Genomic DNA, 27,174 nt, shown 5'->3' with positions numbered 1-27,174 from the left:
TAGAGGCTTTTTTGTGCGTCTTGACATGATACATGTCCCCAGAAAATTTCGTAGATGTAGGTTGAACGTGAACGAGGGGCTAATTTTTTCCAATTTTCTAGGTGGCGCTAGCGAGTCATTTTGCAACGCCCATGTGCGAAACTTGTAGAATACGAAATTTTTCACCGGTTCTGACATGTTTGCAAATTTTGGTGAGTTTTCGAGTATGTTTAGGCCATGTCATTTGGGCCTACTTTGCAGAAAAAAAAAAAAAAAAAAAAAAAAAAAAAAAAAAAAAAAAAAAATATAATCCGAGCAAATTCAATAGGGACCTCACACGGTCGTGCTCGGGCCCTAATAATGTATAGAAGAAGGTCAACATATAGATGATTGGCGCTTAAAGCAAACACCACCATTATCCCTTGATACTTTAATTCCTCTAAGTCTTAAACAGTATAACACCCTGACATGTTGGCGATATTTACCTGTACACGCATCATCATCATCATCATTCACAGGTGTCCTTTTATTGAACCCATCTTAACAAGATTTGTACTGCAGTAGCCCAACACAGGAGCTACCTACACAACTCTGCTGCCACAGTCAATGACACAAGCATCCAAACTCCACAAAGCACCGGAGCCGGATGCAAAAAAAGAGCTTGAGAGAGACGGTGTGGGGGTCACAGGTAAGTAAACAGAGAGAGAAAGCAGGCCTGAGAGAACTGAAAAGCTAGGACAAACAACACTTCCTCATCTATAGGTCCCTGACTGAAATCTTCAGGATAAGCAGAGGCAGGGTAGTAGTGGCCAACCAGCCAGGCAAGGAACAAAACACACCCTCAGCACGCAACTTGAATTCGCTCCACCAGACCCACACATAAAAAAAAAAAACCTCAAGCAGCTCAAGCAGAGAACCAGAAAGCAGAGCCCAGTAATCAAATTAATGTAAACCCGATCAGTGGGCTGGAACACATCAGACAGTGAGAGAGAGAGAGAGACTGGCGCTCTGCACTGTACAGTGTCACATATACATCCATGTTTTTATAGGACTGTCAGTTTCAAACTTTGGGGCATGGGTTTAGTATGAGTAAATACCCTCATCATCTTCTAGAGCTTGTGTTCTCAAAGTGGGGTCCTCCAGGGGGTCCCCAGCAAAAAGGGGAATCATTTATTTTCACTATATTTCCATCTGTAAGTAACACAGTGACAGAACGTACAGCTTTTTTGTTGGGTTTTACTTTCTGTAAAACGTCTAAATTCCAAAATCCTCTCAGCTGTATGATCCTGGGACAAAACCTTCTCAAATGGGGATCTGTGTCAGTTTAGGGGTCCTTGACCTAAAGAAGTTTGAGAACGACTGTTCTAGAGGATCCCTCTTCCATGTTTGATAAGGAAAAGATGTAGAGTGTGATTCCCACGCTACACATTTACACAGGCTGTGTGTGGATGATGAATGTTGATATTTCACAGTCCCACAGTGGTACTCACCCCCACCCTACAGTGTTAATAAACACAAACACACAGGTCCGAACCGACCACACTAACTCATCCCAGATGAAGCTACTTAGTGACACCACCTCATCAGACAGACACCGCGTGTCTCATTTGCATAAAAAGTTGGGCAACTTATCCCCCGGCCTAAAACATGAGTGACAGCTCAGTATTCAATTTCTAATCTAGCTTCCCAGTTAGCTTGTTCATCAGATCAAACAGGGTAAGACCGCTACGAGCAGCCACGCAGAGAAAAATACGTCTTTACCCGGGGTACTACATGTTATAGTTACCGGTGAGGTCAGCGGGAGTCCCCCGCAGGGACACCGACATAGCGGACTGGTGCTGTGGCGCCGGCGGGTGGATGGGAGCCGGGACTAGCCTTAGCCGTGTTAGCTTAGCTCTGCTGTCTGGCGCAGCTTGGAAAGCGGCTCCAACTCCAGACAGCAACTTCCACAGTCTGGCCCAAAGTCAGACCCCCACACCGGACAGCCCGGCTAGCGTTTAGCCACAGCAGTTAGCATAGCCAGAACATTCCTCCAGCCGCCTACGACTGCCGCATTGTGCATTAAAAAATACACCAGAGTACGGAAATAACTAAGAAAATGTGGCAGGCTTCCTACCTGTAAATGCAGTCGTTAACGTGCTAAGTCGCCTCGTCTTGCTTGTTTTAAGTCTGGGATGTTGTGTTGCTAGACGTCAAGTCCAACTGCACTACAGTGGTTTCCAGCCTGGGAAGCAAAATAAAGCCCAGCTGCCCTACTGTACATTACATGCTGCTGACAGTCCCACTTGATGAAGCTCTGACGACACCTGCAGGCCCCATCCCACATGTCAGCCAACTTACCGGGCTAGAAGTATGATCCCTTACTGTAGGGGAGGTCACAGGTTCAGGATCAAATGCAGCAGCATCCCAGCGACTTGCTTAGGGACCTCCCATGAAAATGCGTTGTTATACTTACTTCTTGTTATTGCCAGCAACTATATGCTGCAGGGCATCATACAGGTGATCAAAATTGTATGCAATACTGGTTTATTCTAATTTTTATTTAGTTTTGTAGGTTTTAATGTTTGTCTGAATGTTTACCTATTGAGCTTACCAGTGCTAAAAAGTGAACTGTTGTCATTGGACCACTCTGTATAAATAAAAGTTAATTTAATGAAAAAATAATCACCACAACACAATATCTGTTGGTGGACACTGGCATTCAATGTAGTGGTCTTAAAGCACTGAACCTGTCACATTAACACACGACAATAATTAACATAATGTATGTAAACAGGAAGGTAAATAAAAAGAAAGCTACTTGTCAACCATATTTCATTTATAATATCCTGCCCCTAACTACCAATCTGACAGCAATTTTAAATCAAGGAAACCCACACTATTTATCACAAAACTTTATTTAAAATACATACAAGAATATATATTACATTATATACTTTTTAAAGCATGTGCAAATTGTAAATCCAAAATACATCAGGATAGTTTTCAGGGCATTTTGAGTGGAGTCGGTGACAATATACTTCATATAAGCAGGAAAATAATGCTCTACACTAGTGTTTTTCATTTCCAAAAGGTGAAGTCACAATGTGTGGCATTCAAACAGGTTAACAACGCGTCCTCGATCAAGTTTACGTACATTTCCCCATGCCATTCCAGTTCCAAAACAGATTATGGATGTGACTCCAATACCCCCAAAGCAATTTTGGCCATTTGCCCCAGAGCCAAAAGAGGAAATGGGGAGCTAATTTTCTGTGACTGGAACAGCGATTAACACGGTTTTGCCATGGTAACCATACTAAGCGGGGCTGGCAAGCTGCCGAACAAAAATCCCACCAGAGAATACTCTTTTAGCATGTAATAACAATCATTAACCATTCTAATGTTGCGGTGAGCTGCCCTGATCATGACTAAATTAAGTACATCTGGACTGTTTGGAACGAGTCTTGGTGGTTGCTGGGAAGTAAACACATGGTGGTTACAAAGGCCGCAGTGCAGGTGGGATGATGAGGAGCCATTTCCATAGAAACCACACCAGTACGGAAGATTAGTTTAAAAAAAAAACAAAAATAAATTGAAATGTAGACAGAAGGCAACACAACCTTATTTTTCCCAAAATAAACAACTCTCCCTGCAGCCATTTAATCAACAAGAGACAAAAGCATTCCTGTGTGACCAACTCCGAGTAATCCCCAACGTATCCCAACTGGTACTGTCTGACAGGGGCCATGGCAACAACAACAACAACGCTGTCTTGTGACGTGACTCAGGGATAAGGCAAATACCAGACCGAGTCAAGTGACAAATATCATTAGCTCTCTGAAAGGCCTGAGTGGTGCACACTAATTGTGAGCCAGTCAGACCAAATCATTCAGCTTCAGGCACAATTGTTTTTCATGGGCCAGCCGAGGACACCTGTGCCACATCCAGAGGTGGACGGGTTTGTGTTGGCGGTAGAGTCTCAGTCATCTCCAGTAAATCAGTTTTTCTTTCTACATCTCCAAGTATGATAACAAGAAAGGATTTAAGTCCAGGGTTGCTTTTATTCGATCCTTGGAGAGGAAACAGCAAAACTACAAACTGCTGTTACGCTTGTCTGTCCCATGATGAACAGTACAGAGAAGAGAGTCCACCCAAAGCCAGCCAGCCAGCCAGAGGAGGTGGCGTAGGATGGTAGATGGTGAATTCAAGGCGATGTCTCACCGGTCAGCTGAATAACAAGACTTCCACTTGTTTCTGACTGGACGAGCAGCAAGCCAGCGTGTCGGCCTGCAGTACTGGGCTTGAACTGGACGGGTAGCTTCAGATAGTGCTGTGATCTAATGGGTGGAAAAGAAGATAAACATAAACAACATAAAATCAAGTACTAAGGATTGCACTATATGAAATGTAACATATTAGACTATAGCAAAAAGAATAATTTTAAAACACTGTACAACTCTTCACAAATAAATATATGGGGCAGTGTGGGAACATTATGTTAAGTGAGGTTGTGGTAAAAATGAAGAGTACATGATAAGAGCCACAACATGCTGGGGTCACCACAAGGCTACCAAGAATCCACACACAGCTCACAACACATCTAGTGTAGCGCTGGGTCAGGTTGCGGACAAACACATTGGTGATAAAAATGTCACGACATGAAATGGTATGTCTGACAATGCTTTATTTCTGTTGAGGAGGTAAATTAATTACACTATATATAATTTTTTTTTCTTCAATATACCACTCTTACATTGTTTTTGTTCATATTTCAACAATACAAAAACACATGCTGTGGCCATTCTGAACACAGTTTCACATCAGCACAGCACAGCTGGTACCTGTGGCCAGGCAAACCCTCCCAAAGGCTTAGTTAGGCAAAACACATCGGGACTCCTCGAGGCCTCAAGTGTACCGTTTACTGTAACGTCATCCTCTGGGTCCCAACGGCTTACAGGACCTCCCATAGTGAGCAATGGGAAATGACATTACACCGACTCCAAGTTACATTACAAAGCATGTTTTGAGTTGTATTTACCAGAACTGACAAACTTTAACACCTAGCTACTAAGTTTCATGAAAGGAATCTATGTAAAAGTGCCTTAAAATAGAAAGTAAACTAACAGAAGTACTCATCATAAAGCTAACTTATAAAACTGTGATTCCCTATGTTACACACAGCTACTATCAACAGCGCAGAATAGAGAGTTTCTGTTAGGGATAATGACCACTGGACTCACCTCAGGGAATATTTCGAATGCTTGATGTGGAAGGGCTCCCTAGGGTTTACAAATTTCAGCTGCAAGTCAATTAGAGAAGCCACACATCAAATATCAAATCCATGCAAAGCACAGTGACAATTGTTAGAGGTCAGAACAAATACATCTAGTCAGTCATGCATTTTCTATTATAGCAATAGAAACAGTTGACACAAAGCGAGATAGTATCTACACATTTAGAATCTCTGGTCTCGATAAACCTCTATATCCAAGATAACCAGGTCTCATTTCCAGAAACTAAAACTAAAGAAAGACTCATTTGAAAACCATCTTTTATACACTTGCTTGTTTTACATCTTTTCTAGACTAGATAGTGCTGCATAGGCATATACTGTATTTCAGTTTCTTCTGCAGTGTGAGAAAAAAAAATAAAATAAGGTTTCCCCTTCCTATGTCTTCATAAGAATAAGGCATGCCTCACCTCATGCGTGAGGGACGAGTTGTTGCGGATGTTGACCTTCAGAGTGCTGGATTCACCCACTCGGGTAGCTGGGAAGGCGTACAGATCCTGTGGAGAATACACACCCCTCCGCACCGCCTCCTCTTGGCTGAGAATTACAAATAGTGCCATTTTAAACAGGAAGCATAACCATCATAACACAATCACCATCTGCAGATGAGACATGAGTCATTACAGTGGGTCCCTTAAAGAATGCTGATTTTAAACAATTTTTAAAATCAACATGAATGACTATTTAGTACTGGATGCTGGAATTATTCCCTTCATGAAGGTTAAATTATATACCCATTAATTCCTTTTATCTAGGCAGTGTGTTTAACAAATTGAGCTTTGTTTTAGTATCATTTGGGCATTTTTATGCCCCATACAGTAGGAAGATGACAGGAAAAGGGGCAACAGATGGGGGACGACATGCAACGAGATCCTCGGCTGGATGTTGCGGTTCACGGTTGGTGCCTTAAATCCTTAGAAACAGAGCTTTTTACACAAGATAAACAGCACACAAGTGGACAATCATTCCCCTGTTCCTTTGATGTCTCCTTCACTGGCTCATACATTTTACCATAGAGGTCTTTAGCTAAGCAGATCTCACCTTGTTTGGCATGCTGAGGCATCAGCTCTCTTCCTGGTCTTGACTGTGGCCTCCGTCTTCACCAGAGAGCAGTCTCCTTCCTGTGGTCCTTCTACTGGCCCAGGCTTTATTCCCTTTAGACACATGACAAAAAGAAATGTAGGATCTAGGCTAGTAAGCGCCTAGAAGTGCAAAAAAAAACATAGCTGACATGTCCATACTACTTCACAACTGCTGGTTAACAAAATACAGAATAAATACCCTCTTATGTCTCAAGTTAAGCATCTCATTAAAGTGAGTACACCCCTCACATTTGTGTAAATATTTGATTATATCTTTTCATGTGACAACTCTGAAGAAATGACACTTTGCTTCAATGTAGAGCAGTGAGTGTACAGCTTGTACAACAGTGTAAATTTGCTATCCCCTCAAAATAACACATCACACAGCCATTAATGTCTAAACCGCTGGCAACAAAATAAGTACACCCCTAAGTGAAAAGGTCCAAATTGGGCCCAATTAGCCATTTTACCTCCCCGGTGTCATGTGACTCGTTAGTGTTACAAGGTGTGATTGGGGAGCAGGTGTGTTAAATTTGGTGTTATCGCGCTCACACTCCCTCATACTGATCACTGGAAGTTCAACAAGTTAAAAAAAAAAAAAGAATGGTTGCTCTACATAAAGATGGCCAAGGCTATAAGAAGATTGCCAAGACTCTTTAACTGAGCCGCAGCACGGTGGCCGAGACCATACAGCGGTTCAACGGGACAGATTCCACTCAGAACAGGCTTCGCCACGGTCGACCAAATAATTTCAGCGCACGTGCTCCGTGTCATATCCAGAGGTTGTCTCTGGGAAATAGAGGAGTGCTGCCAGCATTGCTGCAGAGGTTGAAGGGGTGGTGGGGTCAGCCTGTCAGTGCTCAGACCGTACACCTCACACTGCATCAAATTGGTCTGCATAGCTGTCGTCCCAGAAGGAAGCTTCTTCTAAAAGATGATGCACAACAAAACCCCAAACAGTTTGCTGAAGACAAGCAGACTAAGGACATGGATTACTGGAACCAGGTCCTGTGGTCTGATGAGCACAAGATAAACTTGTTTAGTTCAGATGGTGTCAACGTGTGTGGCGGCAACCAGGTGAGGAGTACAAAGACAAGTGTGTCTTGCCTACAGTGAAGCATGGTGGCGGGAGTGTCCTGGTCTGGTCAGCTGCATGAGTCCTGCTGGCACTGGGGAGCTTCAGTTCATTGAGGGAACCATGAATGTCAACATGTACTGTGACATACTGAAGCAGCTGACCTCCAAGACGACCACTGCCTAGCTAAAGAAGCTGAGGGTAAAGGTGATGGACTGGCCAAGCACGTCTCCGGACCTAAACCCTATTGAGCATCTGTGGGGCAACGTCAAACGGAAGCTTCGCAGGGAAACAAGGATCATGCCATTTTGGCGATATGGGGGTGCACAACGTCTGATTTTACATACACATGGCTGTACGGCAAAAACTTTGCACAAGACCGGTGAATGGCAGGCGAGAGAGAGAAAATTGTCAACAATAAGCTTCAGTTTAGCTTCGGCTCGCAATCACCGTGCACAACAACACATGATTCGACTATAGGCAGGACTTGACGATTCTGATTCGACTATGTAAATCCTTAGTAGGGGACAGCCCTAGTGGCCGCACAAAATATTAACACTTTAGACATTTTCACTTAGGGGTGTCCTCACTTTTGCTGCGAGCGGTTTAGACATTAATGGCATGTGTTTTTGAGGGGACAGCAAATTTACACTGTTATACAAGCTGCACACTCACTACTTTACATTGAAGCAAAGTGCCATTTCTTCAGTGTTGTCACAAGAAAATATATAATCAAATATTTACACAAATGTGAGGTGTGCTCACTTTTGAGAGATACTATATATCATGCACAAAAGATTTGACTGTTACCGATGGAAAGACATCACTATTAAAACATCATGATGGAAATACACCATATACATTTAGTTCACACCAGACTGTCATGTATATCTAAAGTTTTGCAGACTGGAGTTGCAGATTAGCATTTCACACCACTGAAGTTTTTGGCACTCCACTTTTAACACTGCATCTAAGAAATAAAGCAACAGCAGCAGAAGCACTACCATCACAGCCACTTAACCTACTTATGTGGAGCCATCTATCTGACATCCCACTTGCTGTGTATGTGTGCTCTTAAGTTAACCGGGTCTGTCATAACACTTCACATTAAAGAGACACACATGCAAAGCCCGCAGGCCTGTCTCAGCAGGGTGACTCTTCTTACCACCCCACAACTCACTTCTCTCATTTGTTAATTCTGTTACTAACACTACAAAGCCATAGTCAAGGTACGAACCATTTTGTTTTCTTACTGCATAAAAAGGTTATGACACATTCCAATGAATTAAAGTAAGCATTTTCCCCATGGACCAGTGGTCATCTACACATTGTTTAGTTTGAAAGTGAAACATGTTAATTCATGAATGAATTGTTATTTGCTATACAGAATGTCTGATAAAGACATGCCAGGAGAGCAAAAGTGTATATAAAGCATGGTTAAGGAGAGCAAATAACAGTCATGATACTTGGTAATGGGCAAAATGAAACCTCTAACATGAAAAAAGGTGAACAAATTATTTTCCAGTGTATCTCTTTTACTACAAAAGCACATTTGCTCTCAGTATGGTGTTTGAATCGTAAGCCAACTTAAATCCCACAAAACTAATGAATGAGTCCTCACGGTGCCACAGAGCTGGAAGCGGATTCTGGTTTTCTGCTGGGGCTCAGACACAGGGTGGCACTCCAAGTCCCAGAACTGGGCATAGTCCCCTCTGTCCCTGGGGAGGAAAGTGATGGGAACCTGAGAGAGCAAGAAAAACATTAGAGGAAATAATCAGAATTTATTTAACCGTGTGAAATGCTTACCCTATTCATGTCCTTAGAGGCCAACCTCTAGGAAAATCTGCTTCCTAACTTAAAATTGTATTACTGCTGCAAGGTTTTAAAGTGTAATATACAGTAAGAAGTAGTATAAGTAATTGCACATAAAACCCAAGTATCGATTTCTTGAAATTGCACATATCAACCAAAAACAGAGAGCTAAAAAAAAGGGCCAAGTATTTTTTGCTTCAACTCTTAAAAGGAGTCGGTCCAACAAGGTGCTGTAAAGTTTCTTTACGATTGTAGTGTACCACAAACAAGACCATTCTTTTAAGAGAAAACACCAGTGACTACACACCTTGCTCACAGGTATAATAATGGCTGCATTCTATTTAGATGTGCCAAACATCCCATTAAAGAATTTCAATGTGGTTATAAAGTATATAGTAGTATCTTGTCTTCACTGATGACTGTTCATCTAGCTATTGCTTGGCCTACGTTTCTAAGACACCCTGTTTTATTTTTCAGCAAACAGGGCTTAACGATTTTTAACCAATATTGCAATTTAATATGCTATTAATTTTTAAGCGCTTTACCTTCTGTAATTTTCAAAACAGACAAGCAGTAAAGCTGTGTATAGTACGACCAACACAATATTAGATAGATCAAATATACACTGTCTTTCTTGTAGGCCAGGTCTGTGTTATGATGAAATTAGGTGATGCATGAATTATTATAGAGCAATGTTGGAGAAGAAAATATCATTATATATTAATTATAATAATATGAGAAAGATAATCTGAGTCTCAAGTCATGGCATTAAATAATACGATATAATATAATCAGGTCGGCCAGACCACAAGAAAAAAAACAGGTCACAACAGTCTATTATACAGTAAGCACACAGTTCAACAACCACTTAATGAGTCCATCTCAAAAAATGCTCAGTTTGAGGTTCAATTCAAAAGTTGGCCAACGAAAATAAAACCAAGTGACTCCACTCTTGTTTAGTAGACAAGCTCAGTAATTCTCCGACAACACCAGAGTTCTCCTCTGCCGCAGCCTCAGATGCTGGTAAGCAGCGCACCGGCTGTAACGAGGGACAGACTGGGCCTCTTTCGGACTCAGCTGACTTGGTGTGTGTGTGTGTGTCAGCCTGCGACACACACACACACACACACACACACACACACACCCCTTTCATTCCCTGTGTGACACTAAATTTCTGTAGTGTCAGCTTCTGTCAAGCTTAAGGCCGTTGAACAACAAGTAGTCAAGGTACAGCTTAATGTGCGAAGTTGATGCTTCCTCCCGCGTATCATGTGACCAGAGTGTAATTACAGTTTTTCTCGTCTTATCATATCGCGATAATATTGCAAATGCTATTAATCATACAACCCTTCTAAAACAAAACCGAAATCTGAATGTAGCGTTTGTGTTCCTATGTGGACCCTGTAGGCAAAAAATATTGATCTAGCACTCTAAACTTAACCTAATGCACTTGTCTTATCCCTTACGACCTGTTCTAAATGTTAGACTTACAAATCCTTTTGGATGAGAGTGCCTACCTGCATCTTCTCATGGTCTCCCAAAGTGCCTGAGACCCTGGAACATCTGAAAGCAGTGTAAGTGGCCCGGTAAACATCTCCGGTGTTGTCAACCCCCTGAGGAGAGAGAAGGCACCACATCATACAATCGCCAGTAACAAGTCTAAACAACTAGAGTGTGAAACTACAAAATAAACATATTACCAAAATAGAGTCACGCAACAAAAGAAAAGAATTTAGCTACACTTACATAGTATCCTAGACTAAATTCAAAAGAAGTTGGAAAGAAACTACAAAACAAAAGCACCTGTTTACCAAAGGGGGACGATAAAGGGAAGAAACTGAAAAACAGTAATGACTGACAGAAGAAAGAGATAATGAAGAAAAAGTACCTTGACATATGGAGGAGCAAATGATGAGAGGTACCATCTCACCTCCACTTCCCCATTCTGCACCTCCAGCTGGGCCTCTGAAGTAGAGGAGCAACATAGAGTTTGTCACAGGAAAACAAACACACACACACAAAATAGTTTTCACAAAAACTTTATTAGGCTTCTAGATGATTGTGTTCAGGCTGCGTCCTGCTCTATTCTAAAGTCCAAATGAAGGTGAATAAAGCAACTTCTGTCCTTTAGCCAGTCATCGCCCTACCTGAGGTTTCCCCCGAGGGAGTGGTGGGGAAGACGATGGTCTTGTTGCTAATCTCCACCAGGGCTTGAGATGCCTGTGGGGTCTGCGGGGGAAGCGAGGGCCTGTTGGAGACCCTGCCCACAGGCAGCACTGGGGTGGCAGCCTGAGGAGGCAGGGCTGACAAAGTTGTGTCTGCTGGGGTCGCGGACACATCCAGAGCCAGGTCCCGACGAATCTGGACCTTAATAAACTGAAGCAGTAGTCACATTGCACAAATTTAGCTCTTGTTAAAGTCCACACAAAATTCATGATCGACTGGTCTTGAGGTGCAAAAAGCTGCCTGTCCCAAGTGTTCCATACCTTCTGTTGACCATCGCACTGGACATAAATCTGTCCACTCCATGGCAGCAGGGCAGATTTAGTTGCTAGTGAAGGGTTGGGGCTGATCAAAATCTGCAGGTGGCACCTTGGTAAACAATAATTTAATGAGAAATACAAACACGAAAGTAGAACTAAATATATACATTTATACACAGTCAAACAGATTATGATTGGGCTTTCTTTTCGTAACTGTTAATTTATAGAAGCTTTAATTACAATAGCTTTAAAGGGCTGAGCTGCCACAATTACATAAATAACTATCTCCACTGTATGTGTAACATAATGGTTTACACAGTGGGGTAAATGCAAATAACACAAGGAAAATAAACAGAAAGACATTCAGTAAACATCACCCAAAAACCCTGACTTTACCGTAGCAAATTTATTTAATTGAACAACCAATTGTATCCTTACTGAGGCTCGATGACGCCATGCTGAGGGGTGATGGTAAGGCAGTGAGCGGGCCAGGACAAATCAAAGCACAGCTCTCTGGATGTATTGTTCCGGATCTGAACCTGACTAGTTGTGGCTGCACCATCTAAAAAACAAACAACATGTGGACTGGTGGCTACTAATAATAGCAGATGCCATTGCAGAGTCATTCACCTGCAGTTTTGGAGGTGATGGCTTCACTGACCATACTCGAAATGCAGTGGATTTAAAAGCTAAGGTGGTAATAGTTCACATAATAACATGCTTTTGCAATTTGGAGTCTACTCACTGATCGTGGGAGCTGCGAGGACGAGTTGTTCTGGATGGATGGTCCACGACTCGGACTGCCTGGGTAATGGCTCTGAGGCCTGGAGAGAGGAAAAGACATTCTGCATTGAAAAATTAATACTTTATGTCAAATGCAGTGAAACAAATGTTTCCATCTCATCCAGTAGAAACAGCACCAAAATAATAATCGCTCAACACAAGAAACCATTCAAGTCCATTAGAGAGGGCTCATGGTACCTTTAAGGAGGGCTCCGTCACTCTCAGTGCTGGACCTTGGGGGCCTTTCACTGGCAGGACGTCCAGAGACACGTTACCATTTGGCAGACCGCTGGGAATTACACAAAAGACCACAGTTATCAAAGAGCTGCAAAAATGCCAACATCGCAGAGAATCTTACATGATGCATTTTGTGTAAATGAGTTCAGAATAAAAGATGTACAGACCCATATGCCAGCATTGCTTTTACCAAATCAGTGTGCTATATTCAGTTCAAATCAAGATGTATAACTTAAATGCATTAACAATCCTGATTAATACAGTCAAGTGACACATTCAACATAGACACATGGATACAAAAATATATCTGTTGTGTTGCCAATTCAGAAGGCTATTATTTAGATGAACCACATCCTTGTATATTACAGTAGGTTAGAAATATTTCCAACAGTACCTGTCTGCCTCTGAACTGTGTCTGGCAGAGGGCGGCAGCAGCTCAGTGTGGTCGCTCTCCTCACAGTTGGTGCTCTTTGTACTTCCCAGCAACGACACCACTATCTTACTCATGTTTCCATAAAAGATGTGAGCCTCATTGGGCCGTTGGGGCAGGTCGTAGTCTACAGAATGGTCAATTATTAGTCAGAGCCACAAACTTGACTTTGTTTTTTTAAATTGAATCTGTTATTTCTATTATTATCTCTGCATCAAGTCACAGTTGTACAAAGACAAACCTCAGTTTATAAAGCATCAGATATAAAAGCTCTGATGAACTGGCTACAGGGTACAAATCGCTGTTCAATTAAATGGGAAAACATTGACATGCAGATTACTTTCAATATTATCTAGTGAAAACTAAATTTGATGTAAATTTTCAGATTCAGCTTGACCAAATAATAATCTAAAAAATAATGACATCTTACTCTCTGTAACATTTTCCTCTGCCAGGAACTTCTCATTAAAGTCGATGTTTTTCAGCAGACTGTTCTCAGACAGAGCCTTCCGCACAGCCTCTGGTTTGCTCTGAAGCAATCTGAAAGAAGAAAACACAAACGCTCCGTTAGGGGCAACAGCTTTATCACAAAAGTAGAACTATCTGGAAGTGGAGCTATAAACTCCATGTATGTATGTTATGCTTGAAACTATAGTCCAGAATACAAAAATCACCTGTAGGCAGCAGCATCAAATATTGCTCTATGCATAACAAAAAAGGTGTCCATAGACAATATGCCTTTTGGATCTTATGGTGGAAACAAAAATTGCTGGTCTCAAGTGCATACAGTTTACAGAGTAGTGAAGTTAATTTACATTTGCCATTGCTGTCCAGAACAGTACTTTCAGTCTGATTTATATAATCACTTCAATCAAGAGCGATTCAGATTATACAGGAAATTTTCACTTCGCCAGAGCTTTGTATAAAACGTTTCCTGAGGACAATTCAGATTTAATAAACAACTATCCTCCACTAATTCCCATATTTGTAAACATACAGAAAAATAAATAGACTAAACTACGTGTTGAAAGGTCTCACCTCCTATACTGCTGCCTGGATACCTCATCTCCACAGAAAAGAAAGATAGTAGCCAGCTGTGCATTGGCCGACTGACATAGGGTCTGTTCTCTTTGGGTGGACTTCATTAGCACAGTGATCACCTGAAAACACACGAAAATTATAGCAACAAGGTCCCATTTCTGCACATACCAGACAGACTGAAAGAAGGAACTGAAGATCTTGTTATAGTACCTATAATAATAATACTAAATCGAGGCCAGTTTATTCACATTAAATTCTCCCCAATTCCTATTCTAGGGTTTTTGAAGAGATCTCTTTTCCTGAACTAGAGTGTGACTCATATTCGTTGTATCCACTCTCCTACCTCTTGTGTCCTTTCCTTCAGAACAAACTGTGACGGAGCGAGGCTGATGACAGAAGGTTCCATAACTGATCGTGTCTGTACATCAGAGAAGGCCACGGCTTTTATGAAAGCTGCTCTGGAGCCCGTGTTCCTCACGCACAGACACGCCTTGCTGACGCGGCTAACAGCAATGTCGGTCAGCGTCGCCACATAACCGTCCGCCTGTTTCCTCTGGTCCTCTAGGATGATGTTGCTGGTCCCACCGTAGCCCGACAGCGGAATCTGAAGATGGGAACCAAATGAAATCTTAGTCCATATATTTTTATGGGAAATAAGAAAACATGGCAAAGAGACAGTAAAAGGAAACAGGTAAAAAGATAAAGATTGCACAGGATAAGAGACAGAAAATGCAAAGTGATAGATGACTGCAGAGAAAGAAGCCAGGAGCAAGGCAGAAACAGTCACATCCTCACAGTGAATTTGACCCCTGGCTGTGAAGGCCGAACTCCAGACTGTTTGATCTCCAGCTTGGCCAACATGCAGGCCACCCTGGTGGGAGCAAAGAGCAGGTGGACAGTCACATCCTCCCTGGGACGAATGGACAGCTCCCCGTGTCGAGTCAGACGCTCTTCAGGACTGAACATACTCTGGAGCTGAGGGAGAAACAAGTTTAAATATGATAACTCAAATGATCTATTATGATTTCATAGCATTTCTGTTTTATTAGATGAGAAATTGCAGAATATTAGGATCATAAATTTTAACCCTTAAGGGGAAATTTCACCAATTTCTACACATCAAATTTATTACTAGAATGATCTGACGAACTAAAACCGCCCTAGTTCACAAATACTTGCAGTGAACTGCTGATTAACACACAGAGGACACTTTGGAAAATGAAAATAAGGTCTGCAGGTGATTCCAAGCAGAATGTCAAAACACAAAACCCTGATGTGAAGAAAACTACAGATGAGATCAGTGTATCTACCTGAAAACAGTCTTGGTCTTGACCACGAATAAGTAACCGTAGCTGCTGTGTGGCGTTGGCCGAGTTGTTCCTTAGAACCAGCTTCTGTTGGCTGAAAAGTAAGCAGCTGTTGGTTATGTACAAACTTTGCTTTGACATTGAGAGTCATTTTTAAATGTCCTACTTTGTGCAGAATAGGCAAGTCAAAGCTGGATCCAACACACCCATCCTACGGGAGATTTAGCTTTCTTACTGCTGTCTGTACTTTACCTCCCTTCATTGGACAATAAATTTATTGTGCACCATGTTCTGAGCTTCTGAGGAATCACACTCCCTGTAGACACCCTTTGTCCCTGCTCATGAATAACATTATACAAACCTTAATAGAATAAGGTTGACCACTGGGCCTAGAGTTTTTTTATTGATTACTTTCCAATGAATAATTGATACCTGTAAAAAATAAAAAGGTGTACCCCCCCCCCCCGTAACCAAGTAATAGTGAAATTAATAAAAAAAATTGAACGGTTGCTTACACAGCTCGTCCCAGAGTGACACCTCCCCATGCTACGAATTGTTTATTAGAGAGAATTGGTGGAACAGCGTTGGCCACACCAGAACCAAGGACAGCAGGAGAGGGAATGGCCGGTTTCCCCAAGTCCTGTGGGACAACTTCTCCTTTCAGGGTTACCTCATACTGAGGACCTGTTGGCAGCACCAAGATGGTGAGAAGGCTGAAAAACAACAAGCACAACCAAATTAATCCCAATTAATGAGTTTAGATTAACCCGTGACATGTTTTGGGATGTACAAGGAGAGTGATGATAAGAACAGTTAATCCAAATAACGACCCGATTCAGAGGATTACTTCAGAGTGAGCATACCAAGTGAATTTAATCTAAATGTATTATCTTTCCCTTCATCCCAGTGCATTATTGTCACAATACTACTTCCCTGTCTTAAGCCTTTGTCATACACACTTATAAATCCTGTTTTTCCAAAATTATTACATATAGAAATGGCCAAAACTTCAGGGTTCTCCAGCAAAAACCCAGGGGTGTTAACTGGGTTTCTCTAATATCTTACTCTAATTATGGAATGGGTGGATGAAACTGCGGTTTCTCATTTACACAATTTTTACCATTGTGGTTAATGCAAAAAACCAACAGGACATGTAAAAACAATAAAGGACTGCATACCTTTCTCGATATTTCCTGCTGCCCTGTGCTTTGAAGGAGACCATGATGCCTTGCTCCTCTCCCACTCGCACAGACAGTTCATCAGGTGTCACAGAGAAACTGTCCTCAGCATCACTGCACTATAAACAGGAATGAAAGAGACAATGAGAGGGAATAGAAGTAAGAAGAAGAGCAAAAAAGGAGGAACGGAACCGCACAGGAACAGTGGTTTGAATGTTGGGAGTAAACAAGTAGGAAGAGATAAAGGAAAAAAAATGGCACACACAAAATGGGGTAAGTGAGGTAAGAAAGGGTAGAGACAGGATTGGGGAAGGAGCATGGAAAATAGAATAAACAAGGTAGAAAGAGAAGGAACAAGAGAAAGAAAGTACAAATGCAGAAATCAAGAAAAACAGGAGCAAAATATCAATGATTACCCGCTGTATGTGCCACAGTCTGAGCCCAAAATGTCACAGAGGCTTAGCAAAACCCCACATCTAATAAGAAAAGTAAAGGTCAGAATTACCTTGAGTTTCAGCTGCACGTCAATGTTTCCTGCATTCTTTAATGGCAGCATCTGTTGACTAGATTTACCCAGCGGTGCAGAGAGGCTGACAGTCTAGACAAAAGAAGCACAAAAAGCAGTTGTCAACTGCTGACTCTACAAAAAAGGCCAGGAAAAGTTAAAGGAAAGAAATATGGTGGCAAAAAAAAAAAAGGTAGGTTTATATCAAACACCGCCTAAAAACATTGAATTTATTCATGATTTTATAGCTTTTATATAGCAATTCCACATCAAAGTCTGATTCCAGGTCTTGATTACTCTGCATTTGTGAATAAAGGTTGAGTAAGGCTTCCTCTAGTACAGGCTGTTAAAATTTGCCTTACCGGATGTCACCTGAGTCAGCATCACTGGGGCTCCAATTGGTTGTACAAAGAATAATGATGAACTAAAACCACCCTAGGTCACAAAAACCTCAGTAGCCCATTACGTTACGGTAGATATTTTACAAGCACAGACCAGGTAAAACAACAGTGAACACACAGAGTGCAGAGGTTGGTTTTGGTTGTTTGATCGCCAATAGACAATGCCATCGGCCATCCCTTGTACACAGCCGAAGAATTTGACTCCAGCCTCCCACTGCTCTCCAAGTACATACACAGAACAAGCATAAACATAGTATAGTACACACACTAGCGTATTATCGAGGCGGGGATTCGCGCCACCATCTTGGATAATCTGTTGTTATCTATCAGACTTACTTGTCACAAGGCATGCATATTGTCTTTGACAGTGTAGCTCTGCACACCACTACATTGCAGTCTGAAAAAAATAAAAATAATAGACAAATTACAGTTTGACTACCTGCAGGTCTTTAGGAGCATGGACCCTTGCGGTTCCAGATCTTGCTCTGAGGGGAATACTGTTGATCACATGGCTCGGACCAGGAGAGTCCACTTCAATGTCCACCCGAGCGCAGTACTCATCAGCCGGACCAAGCTCTCCTGACAACCACAAAGAGTTAGGGTTACCAGAAAGTAATTGGGTTTTGTTTTGTTATGGAAGATCAGATTATTTTAGGTTAAGTGACGTTAAATCGTTAACACATTGTTAGCACGATGCAGTTTAAATCCATAAAGGGCTTTTTAAGTATTCAATTGATTACCAGAGGAAACTGTGTACTTCTGAGGGGCCTTGAAGTGAACCCAGACCATGAAGCTCTGTGAATTCTGAAAAACAAAAGAAAAAGAAACTAAAATTTATCATGTGACGGATGAAGACTATTCAGTTGGTGAGATAGACTATCAAATAATAATATCTCCAATTCATTGGGGCGTTACTGGCATGGAAAACAGACGTTTACATTGCCAAATTGTGAAATAAACTCTGCCATTGAAAATATAATATATAGCTTAATGCCTCTCAGAAGTTAATAACACTCATTTGGAACCACAGTTACCTCAGTAAGGTTTACAGAAAATATGAAACATGCAGCATAAAATAATTATACAAGTGACAGTGAATAATTTTGCCAAGTCTAACCTCTTCGTAGCTGGCATGTAGCACGTGATTCATCACAGAGGGAGAGGACACTGGGGTCACGTGTCCAGCTTGCGGTGTTGCCTCAGATGTCATGGTAACAGGATGCTTGGAAAAGGTGAAGCACCGCCATGCTGTAGCATTCTGCAGAAATGAGATATAAAATGTGAACCACTCAGATACTAGTTATTATGCTCTCTGCTCCGTTTTAACTGCTTTGCATAGCAAGGCAAGGATGGGTTGTTAAAAAAGGCAATTTCACTCCCCCCCCCTACAACATCTTCTAATTTAGTTAGAGCAGAAACTAAATTAAGACCATTGACTTTTAAATTAGTTTTAATGTTTATTTAAAAGAGATCACTTAAAGTAATGTTTGTACGTTCTACCCTCCATATTGTCAAAACGCTATTAACACTCCTTAGTTTTTGCTCTGTCATTAGCTTAGAAGGGGTTTGTATTGTATGCCAAAGGTCACATGGAGTCTTAAATAATGAACACTTAAATGTGCACCTGTGTTTTAGACTTCCACAACTGTACCATGCAGAAAACTCAGAGCTGCCACTGGAGGTCACTGTATCACCGTTGTGGATCAGTTTACTTTGTAAACTGTGGTAAGAATATGTGGAAATGTACTATTTTGACTCACTGCACTGATGACTAGACGGATGGGCACCGTAGCACGAGTTCTGTTGAGCAGTTTAAGAGGAAGGGATTTGGCGCTGCCTCCTGGAAGGTCTCCAAAATCCAGACAGCCAGATTTACTTACTTCAACCTGAGAAACAAAATTGAATTTCAGATGCGGTCTTAAAATTCTATACATGATATTGAATTTCATTCACGGGTCATTTTTAAACTCCATCTCTGTTCATGAATCTTGACCCTCAAGTATTTTACTTAGCCTTAAATCTTATGCGGCAGATTATTTTTGGTCAAGAGTGATCTTTGGACTGAAGGCCCTCACCTCTAGCACAGGATTCTCTGCTATGGCAACCAGCAACACCCTTTTAGCAAAGATAGTGGCCCTGGCAGCAACCTCTGTCTCAGCAGATGCAGGCCAGGAGCAGACACTGAGGACACACTGATAGACACCAGCCTGTGGAGGGATGAACAACACCTTCTGCTCCTCTGTACTCTTAGGGCCAATGATCGTCTTGTTCTTCACTATAAGCCACTGGTAAGGCAAGCTATCCACCTGTAGGGATTTGCATCAAAGATACAAGAAAAAGTGATAATTAAATGAGTGTTGCCAGCTTGTTTAGAAGAACACTGTATAGAATTAGTTTCCATGTGCTTTATGCTCACCTTCTCTCCATCGATGGCCAGGCTGGTGACAGTGATTGACACCTGCTGCCATCTCTCAGAGGGGTTGAAGAGGCTGAGGGAGGTCTGTGAGGCGATGCCTACACAGCAGGCGTGAGGGAACCGTAGTTCCTCTGGCACCACCACTTGACCTGAGGATGACAGTGGAATGGGGACAGCTGATACAGGGAAACGCTGCCCCTCCATGCAAATGAAGAAGTAAGAAATGTACTTATTTTAAGTGAAGACAACGAAATGCATAGACTTGAACACTAAAATTCATCGCAGCTATTAAAAATTCAGAGTGAAATTGCTTGTTGCAATTTTCTGCTATGCACAAGAAAATGATTATCTCCCTGTCTTTAACATTCTGTTGCCCACAGATTTGATTATATTCTTCATACCTTAACTAAACAAAAACAGCCCAATACCAAATAATGTAATCTCAGTCTTTTTTTAATTTAGTAAACAAAAACAAACTGGTAAAAGGAAGGTATCTTCTTTATAAACAGACCACTGCTACCTCTCAGTTCTTCAAGACCACCTGCACCCAGTGGCTCTGCACCATATTGACTGTAGGGTTTTCCCATCATTCCCGTATCCTGCTGTCTGTGATGGGGTCTAGGCAGGTGAAGCGACCCAACAGCCCCAGAAATCCCCAGAGGAGCTGATGTGGGATGGATGTGTCTTACTGTGAGATCACCGTTGGGTATGCCTGGGTGGGAAAAAAAAAAAAAATAAATTATATATGAATATAAGAAGCAGAATCTATTTAACAAATACATTTTATGGGTTTGACCATCATGTTGCATTACTTCTTTGAAAATATTTGTCTGGGTATTTTATAGTGGTGGGCATAGATTAATTTTTTTAATCTAGATTAATCTCACTGTAATCTAGGAATTAATCTAGATTAAAGTGGCTCATTTGAATTCTGCCAAAGGCATTCAGAATATGTGTGCTACCCAAATAATGACTAAAAGTAAGTCTTTGAGAACGGGATTATCAAGCCAGGTGGCGCATTAGACCAGGGGCTCATCTCCCGTTTCCAAAATGCATCACAAACTGCTTGAGAAAACCATTGGGAAGCTTCTTAAAAAAAAAAAATTTCCTTGAAGCAAACCCGGTGGCTTCATAGCTGCATCCATGTTAGCACGTCACGTTTGATGTGGTAATTTCACAGTAGGCATACACACAGGTTCGAAGACTCGTTCTCGCCCCCTACGGTGAAATTCGGCTAGGTATACATGTGCGCTAAAATATCAAGGTGAAAGTCATCATAGCCTGGTGGTCCAGCCTGCAGCCTAGTGGACTCTGCCCCCCTCCCGCCGTATCTAAATAAGGTAGAATGGCTGCGTGTTGGGACGAATGAAACACCTGTTTCAATCGTCCTAACAGTGACTCTTGACGTTTAAACTTCACTAGCTTCTAAACTGTAAAACTTTGGACTTTTAAAACTTCAGGATGTGTTAAAGTACTAACTAATCTTTTATGTGATCATGACCATAGAGCAAAAGATTGCTTGAGTGAATTTACTTTCTGTGATTGAAAACAGCTTCTTTCATATAACTCTGTGAAAGTGTGACGTATCCACCGGATTTTTCCCTGTACTGTGGACTGTACGTGCTGAGGTAGTTTGGCATATCAGACTTGTACGGGCTCCGAGAAAATCGCTGTGTTTCATTCGTCCCGCGTTTCAATCGCCCCGGCTCTCCCCTATAGACCCAGCTCCCAACCCAACTTTGAGAATAGATTAACGGCCATACTTTTTTTTAAATCGCCCGATAAGAGTCTCGATTAACGTCTATAACGGCCCACCACTAGTATTTTATTGTATTGTCAGATGTAACTCAACACCTTTATTTATGAAAGTACAGAGAAAAGCCAAGCCTGTAGAGGACATACTGAAGAGACCATTTCCTGTTGCTCCCACATGATAAGCACCAGGATGTAATGGAGCTTCAGATCCCAAATACTGCTGAGCCAGCTGGGAGTTGAAGAGAGAGCGTCCATTGAGGAGGGACTGCATATCTCCTTGGTGGGGAAGGTCAATCAAGCCAGTACATTGGGGCTTAAAGCTGGAAATGGGCACATAGCGAAGTCCCTCTGCTGAGTAGGACGGAGGCACGCCAAGGCCACCAGCATACACCGACGACGACACCGAGCTAGAAGCTCCCCACTGCTGAGAGCTCTGAGGAGCTGCAGTGCTGGTAGTTTGCTGAATGTTCAGATTACTGCAATAGCCTGAGTCCACTTTAGTGAGCTGTCTTACATTGGACTCAGAGAAGTGATTGTGGTTCCTGCAACCAGCTGATAGATCACTAGTTCTGCTACCAGGGCAGTGGTAGTTGCATTCACTCTGGCTGCGAGTGCAGCTCAGAGCAGAACCACTGCGTGACGGCTCCGGGCTTTTACAGTGCTGTGCCGGTAGTGGGTCCAGACTTTTAGAATGCTGTGGTTGCACCTGGTCCAGGTTTTTGGGCAAAGCAGGAATATCAATGTTGGACTGTGCATCTGGTTCCACAGGTGGAGTTGGACTGAATCGGATGATGGTGGTGCTCAGTGCCATGGTACAGTTATTCTGTGGAGGGCAAAGCACCACGAGACAATAAATGCTACACTCATGGCACACAACCATTTCATAAGTGACACACGTGACAGTGAAAACAGATATAGTCCATGTGATTAGGGCAGAGAGAAAGCCTGTATTCCTCAAAATGTTTAACATTTCACATTTAGAGGGCAATTTTTTTTATTAAAAATGGTATTAAGTCTGCAACTTTATTGCCAGTAACAACAACATTGGAAGTTTAGAGCACATTTCAACAATAATGTTCTCATGATAGTGACCTGGCTATGCAACATGAGCAAGCATGCAGCCAAGGTTAGGAATACCAGACATTATCCTACCGTACCTTTTGCCTCTCAGGTGTAGGTATGACAGTGCCATCGTTGATTGAGATGTACGTGAGCCTGCTAAGACTCGGGCTCGAGCAGGGAGACTGAGGAGAGAGGCCAAGACCTGGACGTTTGTCTGCCAGACCTCCACTGGACGACACCGGAGACACCATACTGGCAAGACAAAACCACCACATGGGAATAAAATGAATAATGACTCAAAATGCAAATGTCGTGTATCTGTCAGTGTGAACCAGCACACACACAAATACCAGACAAGACAACAGAGTAAATATTTAAAATTAATCAACAGTTCCTTTCTTGTTAAATTATCTGAACACTTTGGGTTAATTTAATCACACAAAATATAATAATTACTAATCTTCAATACTTTGGATTCATAGACATCATCTTTGATACAATACCCATCAGCACTGGGAACGGAGGTCTGGCTTGGAGAGGAGTGAGTAAGCGGAGAGGTGGACGGTCTGAAGTTACACTGTGTCTCCTCCACACAGGGCTCAGAAAAACCCTTCAGCAGGTCTGAGAAACAAATTTATTAACATACACGTTCATGATGCCATCTCAAAATTCTCACAGGGAATACTTCCTAATCATGTATAATAAGGCGGCCACTGATCTCAAAAGTTGTTTGAAGGAGGGTGACCACTGTCCAGACAACTTTTACATGTGTGCCGTTTAAATTAGAGGCCATATTTCTGCTTTTTACTCACCAGATGCAGAGTTTCGGGGAAGCTGGGTGTTATGGTAAGTGAAGTCATCATGTTTCTCTACAGAGTGACAAGGTAGTGGAGCAGCCATGATATTCCTGGGTGGCGAGTTCTTTGAAGAATTACTGGGTCTGCCCTGCTGCTGCTGGCCTGCACTCCCTGTCTGCCCTTTCCTCCAGCCTGGTGAGGTTCTTGGTAAGCCAGGTGAGGCAGCAGAGCTTTTATCACTCTTTTGAGACGTTTCTAAGGGAGACGTAGTATTGGATGCGTGTGGGTTCAAGTCTCCTGGCTTGACTCCTCTTTCTGTGAAGGTCCTGCCTGAGGAACCACAAGTTTTGGTGGCAGATGAAGCAGAGTTATCACATGCTGCCATTTTGTCTAGAGACCCCTTGAGAGTGGAAGACTGGCCTGAGCCCACAGACCTTCTGGCAGAGCTAAAAGACGTATGAGGACGAGGAATGAAACTTCTCTTTGAGTCACCCTTATGACCTGGAGATAATGCATTTGAATGAGACACTTCAGATGAGTTGGCGTTTAATGTTGTCTCTCCTCTTTTGGCTTTCTCCTCAGTGTCATTGGACTCATGTTGGGTCTCCTTATCGACAAGCGGAGCTGAGCTCCCCTGTTCCTCAAGATATCCTGCCAGAGGGTTCCTTTGAGCGCTGTTGAGGTTGTCAGCCCAGCCGGTCAGGTCAAAGGTAGTGTGTTCCACAGAGGCATCGCTGCTGCTTGACACTTCAGTATTTTTCAGGTATTTCTCAATGTCGAAGGCACTCAGCTCTCCAACACAGGTGCTTCTCTGCAGTGTGTCCAACACGGCGCTATGATCCAGCTCTGGGAGAATCTATGTGCAGGGAAAATAGTTTTGTTATTTTAAATGTTAATTTAAGGGCCCACCTAATAGAGGAAAAAAAAAAAAAAAAAAAAACACACACACCACACATCATCAACAACCTCAAACTTCATTCGAGAGCTGCACCTCGTCATTAGATTAGAGCCGAGACAAAAGTATCAGCACAGACCTTTTCACTTGTACCATGGAAGTCACTTACCAGCAAACACCCCTCATGGATGTATTATTATTATTATCATCATTATTAGAGACCGTTGTTATACATCTACCGTACTGCTGTTAACTGTAGGCTCTGCTATTAGCTAGTAAGGGGTCCTGTCAGCTGACTCTACCCGAACAAGATTGTTTACAGCACTGGCACAGGAGCTTTGGAACGACTAATTGGTCGACTAGGAGAATGTTTGGTCATAGGCAGCCCTACTTTAAGATATAAATGTAAAGGGGGTAGTTCGGAAGTCACACTTTCATTGTTGACGAGCTATTTTCCTTGCAGATTCCTGCATCAAAATACAGATCATAATTCAAGAAATGGAGTCACCACAAAAAAAAAAAGAAGTAGGCTTGCATACAAGGACTTAGTACGTTTTTCAGCTGGTTCTAGTAAAGAACTTTTTAATAAACACAGGAATACGTTTCATAATTTGGAATGTTTGGGTTGAAGCACTAGTCCTGGGTCAAGCTGTTTGATAACACTTCTAACCCCAGAAAATAAAATGTTAACTCAAAAAGACTATTTAATATAAGAGTAATATACTTGGGGAAAAAAAAAAAACGTCTTACATGTTTAGCCGAGTGTGGTTCCTCTCTGCAGTTGACAGCAGGTCGATTCCTCGCCCTACTTCTCTTAGACAGCTCCATGATCATGGCAGCCAGCTGTGAAGGGTCTGTGCTGATGGAAGCATCAGCAATGGCTGAAGCAATTGTGCTGATACTCAGTATCAGCTGGCTGCTGTTATTGTCAGGCGACACACAGCTCTGGTTACTTAAGTCCCTGTGGTCAGGCAGTGCAGCTGCAGAGTCAACGGTATGGTCCTAAAGAGAAGAAGTGATTTAATGTTAAAAAAAAAAAAAAAAGCCATACAGCCTTGCTGGTAATCCTAAATGGAGATGATCAAATATCAGCATATGAAAAGATCCCTGTACCTCCTGTTTACATGGTTCTGGATCAGTATCACCTTTCGGTGACATCCTTTCACCAGGTGCCTCAAGAGTTTTGTCCAGGTCCTCTGCAAGGAGAAGATCATGAGTAACTGTCAGAAAAGCACACTGTAAATCATTTTAAAAGAAGCAAACAGACAGATAGAAAATGATGTCTGAGCTTGAACACACCTGGGTTGAGTGTCCTGTCTGCGTCACTGAGCTCTACAGTCTCAGGAGAGGTGTCTGTAGATGAGAACTCTGAGGGGTGAATTAGGGCGAATGGTTCCCTCTTCTCTGGAGAGGTAATGATGTAGCCAAAGGATGGCTAAAGGAGCAAAGAACAAGCTTTTATGAAATGTTACATACACAGAAAGCTAAAGACAAATGGCACACATGAATGCAACCTCAACTTCACACCATTAGATTAGACAAACATTAGCTGAAACACAATCTTCTTCAGCCCTGTAAATTATTTCAAACAAACAAACACTGGCAACAACATCAGACACCCGCTGAATGTCAGTGTTGATGCACATCCCTTCTGTGGCCAAACGTATGAATGCACTCATAACAGAATCCACAGGAAGACCCCAACGGACTAATTTCTCAAACAACCCAAGAAAGCAGTTTACTGACCCGTTTAAATCCATCCACATCCTCTGTGCTGCCCAGACAGCCCAGGGCTTCAGAGCGTTGTCCAAAAAATTGCCCTAAAGACAGTCGCAGGTAGCTTTGGTCCCCGCGCTTAAAATCTGACGAGACCTGGGAAGCCCTCATCAGGATGTGGCTGTTGGAGGGAACCTTCCAAGAGGAGTCACTTTGAAAGGTGCTGTTGCTGCTGGCTGGTTCAATCTTCTCCTCCTGTGTGAACAGCAGTACTCACAATAAACCACAAGAGGTCGTGCTTTTCAAAAATGCTGAAAATTGTTAGTATGTTAGCGTCTCATATGGCACTACAATAAATGATTCATTCATTTGTTGATTGATTATGAAAAACAATATAATTGTGATTTTATTTATTTGGTTATTTTAAGTTTGTGATTACACATTTATGATCATTAGTATTCCGAAATGTCTTTTGAGGTGACTCAGCCAATCAAGACTGAAAGCTACAACTATCAGTTTTCTGAACAGAAAAAAACTCCCCTGACATCAAGGTAAAAGCGGGTCTGCAGTATACCTGCATGAATTGGTGCTCCTTCTCAAATTCTTCTTGATCCTGAACTATCTTTTCCATAGCATCACCTGCAGAGGAGAAAAGAGTGGCCCAATTGTCTATTTACGGTATTCTGTACAAACAAAAACACTACAATAGAACAATCTCATAGTATTACAGTAGAGCTGTGGTACGCACTGGCAGGAACAAAGTCCTCAGTCTGGAACTGGCCAACATCCTCTGATGTCTTTCCATCAACCTCTTTCTCAAAGGAGGAGTAATATGCCAGGTCTGTCACCCACTGCCCTTCTTCATTCTGGTACACCACACTATGAGTGGCATTGGCACCTGCAGAGACAACCAATGCTGTTAACTTATAACACTATATACACGAGTTCCTA

General features: G+C 42.2%; 2 protein-coding genes across 3 annotated transcripts in view; both read right to left on the bottom strand.

Annotated features, from left to right (window-relative positions):
• LOC123967682 (low-density lipoprotein receptor class A domain-containing protein 4-like) overlaps positions 1-2,282 on the bottom strand; it is a 232,369-nt gene extending 230,087 nt beyond the window's left edge. Inside the window, exon 1 of the mRNA XM_046043853.1 lies at positions 2,096-2,282. The gene's annotated coding sequence lies outside the window, so the exon portion shown is untranslated. The remainder of the gene's footprint in view (positions 1-2,095) is intronic.
• A 575-nt stretch (positions 2,283-2,857) lies between these two features.
• The window catches only part of cep192 (centrosomal protein 192), a 32,985-nt gene continuing 8,668 nt past the window's right edge, over positions 2,858-27,174 (bottom strand). Inside the window, exons 15-52 of one of the 2 annotated variants that reach the window (XM_046044754.1) lie at positions 26,972-27,121; positions 26,798-26,862; positions 26,254-26,478; positions 25,807-25,942; positions 25,621-25,703; positions 25,258-25,509; positions 23,628-24,468; positions 23,319-23,436; positions 22,911-23,067; positions 21,901-22,576; positions 20,519-20,710; positions 19,999-20,147; positions 19,658-19,888; positions 19,343-19,468; positions 18,700-18,840; positions 18,323-18,386; positions 18,022-18,161; positions 17,182-17,274; positions 16,677-16,795; positions 16,014-16,211; positions 15,502-15,592; positions 14,987-15,166; positions 14,535-14,795; positions 14,189-14,310; positions 13,581-13,690; positions 13,115-13,277; positions 12,682-12,772; positions 12,446-12,545; positions 12,139-12,262; positions 11,704-11,809; positions 11,365-11,593; positions 11,106-11,182; positions 10,735-10,830; positions 9,027-9,146; positions 6,290-6,402; positions 5,659-5,785; positions 5,199-5,257; positions 2,858-4,295 (exon numbers count right to left, since the gene is read on the bottom strand). In XM_046044754.1, the coding sequence (XP_045900710.1) occupies positions 4,163-4,295; positions 5,199-5,257; positions 5,659-5,785; positions 6,290-6,402; positions 9,027-9,146; positions 10,735-10,830; positions 11,106-11,182; positions 11,365-11,593; positions 11,704-11,809; positions 12,139-12,262; positions 12,446-12,545; positions 12,682-12,772; positions 13,115-13,277; positions 13,581-13,690; positions 14,189-14,310; positions 14,535-14,795; positions 14,987-15,166; positions 15,502-15,592; positions 16,014-16,211; positions 16,677-16,795; positions 17,182-17,274; positions 18,022-18,161; positions 18,323-18,386; positions 18,700-18,840; positions 19,343-19,468; positions 19,658-19,888; positions 19,999-20,147; positions 20,519-20,710; positions 21,901-22,576; positions 22,911-23,067; positions 23,319-23,436; positions 23,628-24,468; positions 25,258-25,509; positions 25,621-25,703; positions 25,807-25,942; positions 26,254-26,478; positions 26,798-26,862; positions 26,972-27,121 (6,458 nt within the window). In that variant the 3' untranslated portion in view covers positions 2,858-4,162. The remainder of the gene's footprint in view (positions 4,296-5,198; positions 5,258-5,658; positions 5,786-6,289; positions 6,403-9,026; positions 9,147-10,734; positions 10,831-11,105; positions 11,183-11,364; positions 11,594-11,703; positions 11,810-12,138; positions 12,263-12,445; positions 12,546-12,681; positions 12,773-13,114; positions 13,278-13,580; positions 13,691-14,188; positions 14,311-14,534; positions 14,796-14,986; positions 15,167-15,501; positions 15,593-16,013; positions 16,212-16,676; positions 16,796-17,181; positions 17,275-18,021; positions 18,162-18,322; positions 18,387-18,699; positions 18,841-19,342; positions 19,469-19,657; positions 19,889-19,998; positions 20,148-20,518; positions 20,711-21,900; positions 22,577-22,910; positions 23,068-23,318; positions 23,437-23,627; positions 24,469-25,257; positions 25,510-25,620; positions 25,704-25,806; positions 25,943-26,253; positions 26,479-26,797; positions 26,863-26,971; positions 27,122-27,174) is intronic. The other variant, XM_046044755.1, reaches the window with a different exon arrangement.

The sequence above is a fragment of the Micropterus dolomieu genome, linkage group LG03 (assembly GCF_021292245.1).
Source record: "Micropterus dolomieu isolate WLL.071019.BEF.003 ecotype Adirondacks linkage group LG03, ASM2129224v1, whole genome shotgun sequence".
Classification (NCBI taxonomy): Eukaryota; Metazoa; Chordata; class Actinopteri; order Centrarchiformes; family Centrarchidae; genus Micropterus; species Micropterus dolomieu.
This window is presented reverse-complemented; position numbering and strand designations above follow the sequence as displayed.